Source organism: Euprymna scolopes, chromosome 21 (assembly GCF_053919585.1).
Source record: "Euprymna scolopes isolate OS-2025 chromosome 21, ASM5391958v1, whole genome shotgun sequence".
NCBI lineage: Eukaryota > Metazoa > Mollusca > Cephalopoda > Sepiida > Sepiolidae > Euprymna > Euprymna scolopes.
Window position 1 is genome coordinate 94,366,970 of NC_136502.1, and position 13,795 is coordinate 94,380,764.

General features: G+C 34.5%; 1 protein-coding gene across 4 annotated transcripts in view; it reads right to left on the bottom strand.

Moving 5' to 3' along the window:
* Positions 1-13,795, bottom strand: part of LOC145242593 (uncharacterized) — a 237,560-nt gene that overhangs the window by 92,587 nt on the left and 131,178 nt on the right. For all 4 annotated transcript variants that reach the window (XM_080105699.1, XM_080105701.1, XM_080105700.1 and 1 more), the window contains exon 4: positions 2,134-2,245. In XM_080105699.1, coding sequence (XP_079961825.1) covers positions 2,134-2,245 — 112 coding nt within the window. The remainder of the gene's footprint in view (positions 1-2,133; positions 2,246-13,795) is intronic.

The following is a 13,795-nucleotide window of genomic DNA, read 5'->3' on the forward strand; positions in this document are numbered from 1 at the left end:
ATTAATATACGAAATGTTGGTTTCCCTAGGGTCTTTATCCCTATGTTCTTTAACTACATAGAACACATGCTGAATTATACTTTAGTTCTGGGATTGAGTTATGTTTGAAAAAAAGATTCTGCTTGAATTGTTCTAATTAGCCATAATTTTTAATTAATTGAAAATGTCACACATCTCTCTCTCTCTGTCTCTGTCTCTGTCTCTCTCTCTCTCTCTCTCTCTCTCTCTCTCTCTCTCTCTCTCTCTCTCTCTGCTGTCTATGTATTTCTCTCACCAGCATTTCACTCTGTGTTTATTCAATCACTTTCTAATATTTCTTAATATCTCTATGAGTATGTCAGGCATGTGTATGCAATGTGATGATGTGTGTCAGTGAAAGCTTAGCCTGTGAGAATGCCACCATATAAAACGGATGTAATAATAATAATAATAATAATAGTAATAATAATAATAATAATAATAATCGTCTATGATCATCATCATCATCATCATCATCATCATCATTATTATTAATTATCGCTTCTGCTGCTGGTAAATTCATGACGGGAGTGTCTATTTATACCCCCGGATGTAGTTTCATGCCATACATGATTGATTTTATTAAACCTATATTAACCTGCATATAAGATTTGTATAATTTGGATTCTTTGAAATACTGTTCTCATCTTGAGTGTTATTCGCACAACGTTTCGGTCGATGTAACCTTCGACGTTCTTCAGTTATTGAACTCTGAAGTCTACAAGAACCTATGGCATAATTAAAATTAAATTGTAAAATTCAATTCTCAGTGATACTCTTCTAGAGATTGAAGGTTCAATCCTCACTACAGGCGATACTAAAAATACAATGGCTACCCCCGAGAATTACAGAAAAGGTTCAGTTAGAGATTCTGAGTTTGACAAAAAAAAATCTCGATTTCAACAAGATACACCTGAAGAACGTTGAAGATTACATTGACCGAAATATTGTAAAAATAACCAAAAAAAAAAACAGTAGTCTTAATAATCCAAATAATATACAAATTATTAGGCCTTATCTCAAAAATTCGGAAACACAATGAACGGGAGCCTGACAAATGGGTGATCTCACATTCCTTTAAGGGTTCAAATTTGATCCTTGCCACCAAATGCAATTTTGTGTTACACCCAAGAGAGAGAGAGAGAGAGAGAGAGACAGACAGACAGACAGATAGACAGACAGACAAAGAGAAAGAGAGACAGAGAGAAGAGAAAAGAGAGGGAAAACGAGAAACAGGCAGAGAAAGAACAAATGAGAAAAAGAGAGAAAAAGAAAAAGAAAGCCAAAGAACTGCGGAAGGCATTCTCCTTCTAACAGTCTATTTCTCAAACTGCTAGCCCTTGGAATTCCCTCCCTGTTCCCTGTTTTCCTGACTATCGACATGCAGAAATTTAAATGTAATGTGAACAGGCATCGAGCTGGTTAACTCCCTCCTTAGAGCATTCATGTAGGCATCATCCCTAATCCACAATAGCCCTTTACATCTCAGTAGCAATGTGCCTAGTTTGGGATGAATTAAAATTGTAAAAAAAGAGAGGCAAAAAGAAAATGAGAAAGAGAGCTGGAGAGAGAAAGAAAGAGAAAAGAGAGAAAAATAGAAAATTAAAAGAGAGAGAGAGCTAAGACAACATGGGATGAAGCAAAGTAGGTATTGACTTTCTTCCAATCACAGGAACGTGTGACACAAGACCGGAAGGTGGGGAAAATGAAGCCAGAGGCACTATGGCCTTTGAAAAATTGCCTGAGCAGCCCCTTGGGCATTTCCTTACAGGAGCACCTCAGACAGTAAGCAAGGCATTTACTCCACCTGAAAGATGGGAGACAACGACCTCGGAGGATGGACCACCTAGGATTACCCAAAACTACACCTCAGCCTGACAGATGCAAGGTCCTTATAAATTCAAAAATGGTCCTTCCAAACTCAAAAATGACTAAAACTGTCAGACTGTCGAGGACGTATCCTCAAATGGTATGAATATATGTCATAATGAACAAGGTCAACTGAAAATGGTTTTTCATCTCATTCAAAACTGAAACTGGACGAAGATTTATATTTAAACTTGTGTTTAAGTTGTTTAATCTGCATCTAAATTTAGATGGAATTTTTATACGTACTTTTTGGAAAATCTTCAGGATTCATGAGTTCTTGAAAATAATCAGTAAAGGCCCGTTTCTTTGTGACGCCATCAGCTCGGCCTAAGAACCAAAATCTTAGTGTCCAATAATCCTGAAAGTAAAAAAGGTAAACCGATTTGTTAAACGTCTTCGCAGGGTGGTCTTAAAATTCAGTAAAAGATCAGAAATTGGAATGATTTTTTTTTTCTACAAAACATGTTCCGGTTCCATAAATGCATGCATCTTTCACCCGGGGCCAAAATGACTAAATCTCACTGAGCCGAGAGTTAAACTGAAAATGATTACAAATTCACAAGAAAAAAACGTATTCACAAGAAAAATTTAATGCTTATCTATCGAATGTCTTTGGTGTCTCTTTCAACGAGCGTTTATCAGGAATTCTTACAATGTGAGCAATACTAAGAGTACTATTATGAATTACTTAGGACTTATGCTTGATCATGGCTGATGAAACGAGAACATGCTACCTCTGTGGATTAAATAACAGGTTCCGTTTGAAATTCTGTAAAGATTCCTGCATTCAACAGAAAGACTTCCAAGTTCAACACGATACACCCGAAGATAATACGGCATAATCACGTTGACTCACTGGTTCCCGCTGGATCACCGAAGTTAAGCAACGTTGAACTTGGTCAGTACTAAATGGGTGACCATTTGGGACTTTCAGGTGTTGTATGTGGTCTCCGCTTATCTTGGCATTGTTTCTAGTCACTGGCCTCAAACTGTATGTACTCTCCGCTTATCTTGGCATTGTTTCTAGTCACTGGACTCAAACAGTGCCGATTCAGGAGAGGTGTGGTTGATGATTGCGCAACCCTTGGCTCACAGTTACACGTGCTACTGCCCCTAAGGGGTATCCTTTGTCTTTCAAGACTGAAAGGAATCATGGGGATACCCGAAGAAGGTTGGAGGTTATATCGACAGAAACGTTGTAAGAATAACACTCAAGATGAGAGAAACAGTCTGAATAATTCAAATAATACAAACTCCATCAGGATTTCAGTATGTCGATCGGGACAAGATCAAAGTGTAGTATCTGTTCTTCAGATGCTGCACTTCTATGTCTTGTTCTCTTTCGGTGGAGGAGAAATCCTTCACGACTGAGAATTTTTATCTTTGTACCTTTTCTCCACGTTAAAAAAACGACCCTGGTGTCTAACTCTGTCCTGTGGGGAGGCATAGTAAATAGGTACATCAAGAGGATCAGATTAAGTGTAGTTGACTCCTGTGCACATCTTGGCAACACCTTATCTAAAATACTGCTAAGGATAAAAATGGCCAGCAAAGCCTTTGTTAAGCTGAAAAAGTATAAGACAAGCCTATGTATTGAAAGTAAAGTTTAGTCTGTGTATACAGTTTTTTGCTATTGTCGGAAATTTATCCGCTTTCAGGTAAATTCGATGCAAAAATAACTAGCCTGCAGAAAAAAATAAAAACATGAAATAAAAAAGGGGGTAAAGAATGAAATAGAAAGGTCTTGTTTTAAAATGAGGAAGAGATTTTATTTACAAAAAGTTGCAAGGCATTTAATACAAAAACAAAGAACGCCAAGTAACAAAATATAATACAAAAAACAAAACAAAACAAAAAACAAAAAAAGCTGGTTCTTATATTGAAAATGTCGTATCAACGAACGAATACAGTATTAAAAAAAATTAAATAAGAGTACTTCCTAATCACGCTCTCAATAGATTCAATACATTTTAAGAAACGTACTCACAAAGTTGACTATATATATATATATATATATATATATATATATATATAATAACTATATATATATAACTATATATATATATAATAAATATATATATATATAATAACTATATATATATATAATAACTATATATATAATAACTATATATATATATATAATAACTATATATATATATATAATAATTATATATATATAATAACTATATATAGAGAGAGAAAAAAAATACTATTTCCATTACTTCCATCATATATATATATATATATATATATATATATATATATATATATATATAGTAATTTATAAAATATATACGGTGATTAAGCTACACTGAATATTCGGCGTTTCATCCACTCTAGGATTCGTCATAAGCGTGACGAATTCTAGAGTGGATGAAAACGCCGAATATTCAGTGTATCTTAATCGCTATATATATTTTATAAATTACTAACTAGCTCTACCTACGTATTGAGCACTTTTGAAATAAATACTTAAAGTTTACGCATAAATCTATACTTTCGTATATTAATTTTATGTGAGTAAATGAAGTAGTTTATATATATATATATATATATATATATATATATATATATATATATATATATATATATATATATATATATAACCTCTGACCTTGTTGGAGGGGAAACTAAAACTTGCTACTATGGTTTCAAATGATCTGAAATAACAGCAAGGGGAGACTTGATTTCAAATATGTCTCATATGTTATATCTCTCCTCTTTTGGAAATAAGGTACAATTATGAATATCTCCAGTAGCAAATAATCCTTATACACTGTGAAATGTACTTTACGCATGAAAACCAAAGCCAAAGGTTTGAAGAAAATATCAGATATTTTGTAATTCATATGCAAACCTAGGAAAACAAACGACATTAAGGGCAAATGCCACATAGTCCACTACACAAGTCAGGTCATTACCTTTCCAACGAGCCTTCATTCGTTAAATTCTCATCAATAGTCGCTGAGATTTGGAACTTATAAAATTGCCAAAAAAAGGTGGTCTATCTATCTATCTATCTATCTACCTATATATATATATATGTGTGTGTGTGTGTGTGTGAGTGTGTGTGGGGGGTGGATATATCTGTACTCCCAGCCAAATTGAATATTAAAATGCTCATATCTTTGGTTCTATGAGACGTAACTGCATGAAAATTTGCAGGCTTCTTGAAGATCTTATAACTAACCCTATTATTTTATGACAATTGGTAAAAAAGAACCTATGTCTTCAAACCAATAAAATATGCCCAAATTTGCCAATATTTGCATATATAGTGTCCTGGAAGGCTAGCTTCAGTTTTGCTGCTTTGGGATGAATTTTGCTTAGTTTTTATTTTGCTTGGTTGTTTCCTCTGTGGCTTTGCCAGGTCACTAATATATATATATATATATATATATATATATATATATATATATATATATATATATATATATATATGCTTGAGCACATATACATGTGTATGTATATAAAGGGACTTTGTCTGTCAGTATGTCTATGTGTCTCTACCGAACTACTCTGTCAAGTTTTGGTTTACAGATTTGAAACTTGATATATAGGGGATTCAGATCCGTGGATATATTCAAATCATGACACATTAAAATTAAACATATGAGGGCCATTTCAAAAGTAAAGCCTCCTATTTTTTAAAGAAAGTTGGAGGTAACGTTAAAGAGAGCGGTACCATTAAAATGATCGACCTTTTAAGCTTCGGAATTTATTTTTCTACATAGTCACCAACATTCTCAATGCAATTTTGCCAGGAATTCAATAACGCACCTCTGCTTCTGATGTACGTCCATGACAGGAGTTGTTTTCTTAGAGTCTCATGCCGTCAATACCTGCAACAGAGAGATGAGATGAAACTTTCAGGTGATGAATGCATAAGTTCAGTCATCATAACAATGCAATTTACAATCTCCGCTGATCCATTCAGGCGTAATAAAAAATAGGACTTTTTACTTTAGGAATGCCCCTTGTATATCTTTATTGCGATCTTAGTTTAGTCTTAGCAGAGTCCAGGACTAGACTTTATCTGATATGGTAGAGTATCCACTTTAGTGATTTTACTTTAAGTAGTATTAGTATGAAAAGGTGCTCCATGAACCGCTGTGTAGCCATTCGGAAGGGATCTATTTCAGTTTTGACTATTATGTTATTTTTAATATTTGATCGGGGTTTACTTGCAGGGTAAGGTATCTTTATGTCAGGTTGTCCTGACAATCCTCTGTACAGAGAGACCGGAAACACTTAAAGGCCATGTTTAGTAGGCATTCGTACTCTCTCTGTATGTGTGTGTGTGTGTGTGTGTGTGTGTGTGTGTGTGTGTGTGTGTGTGTGTGTGTGCGCTCTCTAAATATATATCAGTGTGTGTACTCTCTCTCTCTCTCTCTATATATATATATATATATATATATATATATATATATATATCTGTGTGTGAGAGAGAGAGAAAGAAAGAAAGAAAGAAAGAGAGGACTTATATGATGAATCTGTATACGCTGTAATTATATAAAAAAATATGATAATATATATAAGCATTCATTACTCTCTCTCTCTCTCTCTCTCTCTCTCTCTCTCTCTCTCTCTCTCTCTGCGTGTGTATACTCTCGCTCTCTCTCTTTCTATATATATATATATATATATATATATATATATATATATATATGCGTATGTACTCTCTCTCTTTATATATATATATATATATATATATATATATATATATATATACCAGCAAAAGTACCCGTCGTTGACTGGGTTCAAAAACAGCCTACAGAAAATGAACTCTGATTTATGAAAGTATGATAGGTTATAAAAAGGAAAGGTTGTAAATTTGGGTTGAATTTGAGGGTATCAAAACCAAAGCAAAATATGATGAAAGTAAAAATAAAATAGATAAATTCCATAATTTATTATACCATACTTGTTCACACTGAAACACTTATCACAATATTCTGTGGATCTATCTTAAAAAACCTTGTTAAACTTTGTGACATATTTCCATTCTATGGAGGCCAAGCGCGAACGCAGACCCCACAACTTTATTATATCATCCCTATTTAAGTTAAAACATACTTATCAAAGTATTTTTATGTACATCTATATCAAAAACACTTGTAAACGTTTTTTTTTTTTTTTTTCATTTTTTATTTCCATACTGTGGGAGCCAGGCGCGAACGCAGACCCCACAATCTTTATGAACCACCGTTCTGCCAGATCAAACATACCCATTCCTGATTCTCGATACATTTATCATTATATGTAATCAGTTTTTTAAAATAGTCAACCATATAGGAACCTATTCGTGACCAAACACACACATACACACACACACACACACATTCAGCTTTATATATATATATATATATATATATATATATATGCGTGTGTGTGTACTCTCTCTCTCTCTCTCTCTCTCTCTCTCTCTCTCTCTCTCTCTCTCTCTCTGTGCGGGTGTGTGTGAGAGATAGAGAAAGAGAACATTTATATGATGAATGTGTAATTATATTAAAATATAACTAATAGTTTTGGTTATGGATTTCGTTTATAGCTAGAAAAACTGATTAACCTCCACCTAACCACCACCATCACCACCACCACCACCACCACCGGTCCCCATTTGGATCCAGTGATATTCTTTATGTCTCTTTCGCAACTAACAAAACTGTATAAAATAAAATGAATCCGGCACATGACACACTATCATAATTATTTGATTATAACAATTAGCGAGCACATCAAGCATTACCTCGTTTAGGAATTAAAAAAAAAAGCGATTAACCAATCGGTTTTGATTTGACCATCCTCACCTACAATTAACACGTAACAAATGCTATGCCCTTCCTGTTGAAATAACAGTGAAAAAAGAGCAAACAAATTGGGGTATAATTTATTGTAAGTAGCACTGAATCTAGTGAGACTATCCTGGCCAAAAAAAAAAAAAAAATGTAGATAATGAAACTGGGGAAGAGGGAGGAATGGTGAGTGTTGGGTTCACTAGTCCCACGCAACGAGCAACGACACTGCCCACAACTGACCTATGAAATAAAAATAAAGCTATATAGCCAGCTAGTTGACATAATCTCACCCACACAATGTTACCGACTGAGATTTACAAAACCTGCTAGATCGAAACAAAATAAATCTAGATTTGAACTTTTTTGCAAATTATATAAAAAAAAAATTACGGTGCTCGTACAGAAACTTCCCTTTTTATGAAAAAGCAAAAATAAAGAAAAATCTGTATAACGAAAAAAAATAAATACCGTACACCGAGGATCATATAAATTGATCAGATAGTTTTATTTTTAAACTAGCAGTTCAACCCGGCTGTGATCAGGCCCTATGTACTGTTCATAACTGTATGTGCATATGTATATATATATATTAAAAAGTTTGCCTAATGTCCAGGTAACCTAAATCTAAAATTTAAAGTGTTTCGACACAAACTTGGCAGAGGAGGTTGGTAGGTCAACTTTTTCAATTTTGACCTCTTGGCAGCCAAGTTTCCGCCTAAAAACTGATTAAAAAGCTTGCTGCATGTCTAAATACCCTTTACGTAAAATTTCAAATGTTCACTCCCAAAAGTGGCTGAATAGTTTGCTAGAGACCGCAAGGGTAAAATCTTTTGTACTTTGACCCCTTGGAAGCCAAATTTTCAGAAAATAAACGATCAAAAAGCTTACCCTATGTCTGAATACACTTTATGTAAAATTTTAAAAATTGGCTGAGTAATTTGATAAAGTCCGCAGAGGTCATTTTTTTTAAACTTTGACCCTAATTATGACCCCTTAACATTTATTGTTTTGGGCTCAAACCAAATTATAAAGTTAGATCCATGTCCAAGTAACCTATATCTAAAATTTCAAGTGTTTAGACCCAAAATTGGTGGAGGATTTTGGTAGAGTTCTCAAAGGTTAAATCGACAAATTTCTGGTCGAAACCCGATTACAAAGATTTTCCGAAATCTCAATACCCTTTATGTCAAATCTCGAGTCTGTAGACCGAAAATTGACAAAGTTATTTGGTAGGGAAATGTACACTCACAGACAGACACACATACACAGACATTTTCACTTTTATAGATACATAGATAGATAATAAAATGAAATTTTATAGCTAAACTACGATTTCGCGACGCCATCTTGAAGACAGTCTGAAGGAACACGGGAGATAACTCCAAATCGAGATTTTTAGAAAGTCATTCTAAACATCGGAAGGTGGAAGCATTGTAAAAACTCAAATAAAATTTAAAACGATAATAATTGGTTTTCTTTAAAATATCGCATTTGATAATTGGTGTTAGCTTATCGTCAGCTAATTTCAAGTAATATTAAGAAAGTGTTATTTTTTTTTGTGTGAAATTAGATTGTTGAAGATATTTCTCGCAATAATAATCATTGTTATACAGGGTGAGTCACGGGAAACGAATGGTTATAGAACGCTACTTGCTCTCCTTGAGTAAGGGATAAGTAGTGAGGAAGGTAGACTTTAAACTTTAAGATTAAGATGCTGTTTAGTTTGTTGTTATTTATCTTTTATATTAAATTTTGTTTTAGTTAGTTATTGATTTTGAATTGTCATTTTTTTTTTTTTTTAGTTCATTGCCCTCATGCTACCGTGGAGTCGGGGACACCGTGTGTTTGCTTCTGACACTTACGTGAAAAATGGTGAATCAAAAAACATCCGTTTCCCGTGACACACCCTGTGTTTGCTTGGTAAATTATATATGTTTGGGGCCATTCTGACATTGTTCTGAGGTAGTTAACACCCCTATATCCAGGATAGTATAGATTCATCTGGCACTATGTAAGCCAGACATTTCTGCCTTCGAACAGAGAGCACACATGTAGTCTAGCCGCTAGGACTCTTTCATCTTAATACTGTGACACTCTAAACAGGACCACGACATTGGCAACATATGGATTCAAAAAAGGACCCACAAGGATCTCCATTGGATAAAAGACCAACTTCTGTTCAAAAAACTCATATTTTCTACCTTCTTTGCAAAAGTAAAGACTGGCTCCACAAAGTTTTTTCAATGATGACAAACGACCTCACCTCGGAAAAGTTTATCTCTCAAATAAGTAAAAAAAAAATCTACAACGCTGTCAATTGCTAAAGAATTGACTTAATTTATTTGTAACTTTTGGTTTGTTCAAGTCATGCAAAGTTTTCAAACTTAAAATAAGACATTTTTATTGCCCTAGAATTTTTTTCTTTATCCAAAAGCATTTATTTTTTAACTGTTCGTTGAAAGCGAACATTTTTGGTTTTAAACACACAAACAAAAAAAAAAGGAATATAAAAAAAAGAAACTAGCTTTTTCTTGTGGTCTGGCCGACTTTTGCTTGTGCAAATATCTTAATTTTTCCTCTCTGCAAGAAGCCATTTTCGTTTTACTGTATATATTTGAAAAAAAATTATTACTGTGACCTAACTATTTCTCTGTCGATAGTCTGCATGAGTTTCGTTTTCTTGGTAAAACATGTGGAAATTATCTTCCACCATCTTTCTTTCCTTTTTTCTTTCCTTTTTTCTGCTGTTTCTGTTCTTCCTTCCTTCCTTATTAACTCCCTTCCTGCCCCCTTCCCTAGCTTCCCCTTTTTTTATGTCACCTGACTCCCTTATGCCCGTTGATTGGATGAGACGTTTTCGTGCTAAATTGAAGCACGTGTGTGACATTTTTGAATTAATTCGGCAGTTGTGGAAAGGGCGTTGTCGAGACAACAAGTATCGAATGCATTCCTTTAAGGTCTCAGATAAAAAGGGACGCCTGAAAATTTACTAAGGCGAAGTACAACTCTGTCCTAACAAGACATTAAAATTGTTGAAAAGAACCAAGCCTGGAAAATAACTTAGGCGAAGTACAACTCTGTCCTAACAAGACATTAAAATTGTTGAAAAGAACCAAGAGAAGAAAATTCGCCTCAAAGTTTTCTAAGACACTTGAAAACTGAATTCAATTATCGAGAAAAGGATAATTGAAGTTTAAGAAGAAAATTCACCGCTGGAAAGTTTCTATGAGCCGTTCCACTTAAGTTAACAAATTTACCGAACTTCCATTACTATCGATTACTATATTGTCCTTTTGACTACTCTACACTCTTTAACCCTTATTCTTGAGTGGCCTATCGGCCTTGATAAGTGGTGACGCTTATTTAAAAAAAAAAAAAAAAAAAAAACTCTAAAATATTCTGCCTCCATGGAATTTTAACCCTTGCAAAAAGGACTACGGAAACGAGTTTCCAGGAAAAGGACTGATAAAAAGAACCTTTAAATAACACGAACTCTGAAAGTAAAAAACCCAAACAAAACGAACGTTCTAAATGTTCCATTCGGAAAAGGGCTCCCAGAAGCTTCCAGTAAGTGCACCCCCCTTCTTTCTTTCTTTCTCTCTTCCACCTTCTCTATCTCTCTTTCCTTCTCTTTCCCTTCACTCTCTCCCCTTTCGGTTACTACTACAAGAATACTTGTCAGTCAGATGGACATTTTTGGCAGCCCATAGAGGTCACAAACTTTTCCTTTTGCCATTATATTTAATAAATTCTATTTCTCATATTTTTCTTTTTTGTTTGTTTTCTTCCTTGATGTTTCAGAGTTTAGTAGTAACGTCTAATTGATTAAGAAGAAGTTGATAATAAATTTCTTCAAACAACAAGAAAAGAGAAAAAAACATATATCAACTCTACAAAGGATCGAAACCGCATTCACTCCATTATGAGAATTCAGGACAACAACGTGAATACTCGACTGGATTTTTGCTATGAAAAAAGATTTCAATTCGTTTTATTATTCCAAATTCTTCAAATTTTTTTCAAGAGAGAGTTAAAATAAATTCTCAATTGTCTTTTGTTCTGTGGAAAATTGAACATTTTTTTCTCTTAAAACCACATGTACGTGACTTTTTTTTGTGTGTGAATATTAATTTGGCATACCTTTTCCGTAAAGTCGCGCTTTTTCTGTTTATCATTTTTTAGACCCACATTTGTCTTGTGAGTCTATTTTTCAAAATGGAAGAGCTTTCAAGGCAACTTACAGCAGATTCAGACTTTGGGATTACAGAAACAAAGAAAGAAGAGAAAGAGAAGAGAAAAGAATGCAATTCAGTGAAAAAATATTGAAAATGCAGACAAGGGCAAAGAAACAATTGGAATTACAAACTAAAGTAATAGCAAAGAAAGACAACAACGAGTCAGAATATTTTTTCCCAAACCGCGATCTGGTTAGCATTAGAAATATTTCACATCGTCCTGAAGCGGAGTGGATTTTAAAGCCTATTTTCGCAGATTTAGTGATGTATTCAAGATTGATTGTATGTCATGGAGCAAGCGGATGAAAGTTCATCTTTTATTACAAAAATTTAGAGAACATAACTTCATGAACTACATCATCCCTAAACAGATGAGCGAATTGTCCTTCGACGTGAAATCTTTGATGGAATTATACTGTCCAAAAATCAATTATGAATCAGCATATTCCATAAAAGATGGAGATGCATCAACCTGACATGCAAAGAAAGCCAAGATTACGCCACATTTGCTTCAGTCATAGACACTGTGACGACTTCAAACTATCCTCATTGATGGCTGAAAACTTTATGGTCCTGATTTTCATTCAAGGCTTAGTGTCAACTAAGGATGCTGAACTCAGATGCAGGGCACTAAACAGATTGGAAAAGGAACCAAATATAACCCTTCAAAATTTGGCTGAGGAATGCCAAAGAATCATCTCAGAGAAGCAAGATTCCAAAAATATAGAAGAAGCAGGAGTAGCACACATTAGAAAGATACGAAGTAACAAAAAATCTTACTCTCTAAACAGTCAAGTGAAAGCCAAACATAACCCCCCAGAAAAAATCCCAAAAGAATCCCGAGTAACCTCGTTATCCATGCCAAGGATGTGGAGAACTCACTGGCAGAAGGATTGTCCACACGAGTCCCAGAAATGTGATCGGTGCAGATGCAGTGGACACAAAGCCTCACATTGCAGAGCAAAATGACCCCGAAGGAGCTACATAAAACAACGAGGACTCGAGCAAAGGACGAAAATGTACAAAAGTATGTGACGGTAAAAATTGGACACAAAAATGTTAGATTTCAACTTGACATTGGTTCGGATTTGTCTATCATAAACCATTATACTTGGTGCAAAATCGGAAAACCTAAGATGATGAGAACCAAGAAAGTTGCTCGTTCAATAACTGAAGAACGAATAAGATTTGAAGGTGAGGTTACCACTAACATAACATTGAAGGGAAAAACACTAAATCTCAAGATGTTTGTATTAAAAAACACTAATAACATTTTGGGATAGATTGGATTCAAAAGTTTGAAATCTGGGACTCGCCCATTAGCGATTTTTGTCAAAATGTGGACAACCTTACAGCCAAAGCTGAAAAACTAAAGAAAAACCTGAATGAGTTGTTCGCCCATGTTTTTCAGACAAAATAGGCTGCTGTAGAAAAATGGGGGTGAAAAGGTTACAAGACAATTCCACCCTAATTTTCAAAAAAAAATGCAGCATACCGTTTGCCTCTATACAAAAGATTGATGTAGAACTGGACAGATTCATCAAAGCAGGAACTTTGATCCCAGTCGACTACAGTGAGTTGGCTGCCTCCAGCGTGTATGCAAAGAAAAAATCGAAGGGTACGAGAGTTTGTGCAGATTTCTCGACCAGATTGAATGCTGCACTTAAGGATCATCATTACTCGTTACCACGAGGAAGTTTTTATGAAACTAAATGGAGGGAAAATATTCTCAAAAGTAGATCTGAGCGAAGCGTAACTCCAGATTCCTGTTGAGGAAAAAAGCTCAAAACCTTTGTGCATTACCACTCACAAGGGACTATTTAAGTTCAATAGGTTAGCTTTCTGGATCAAAGTCGCACCAGCTATCTTTAAACA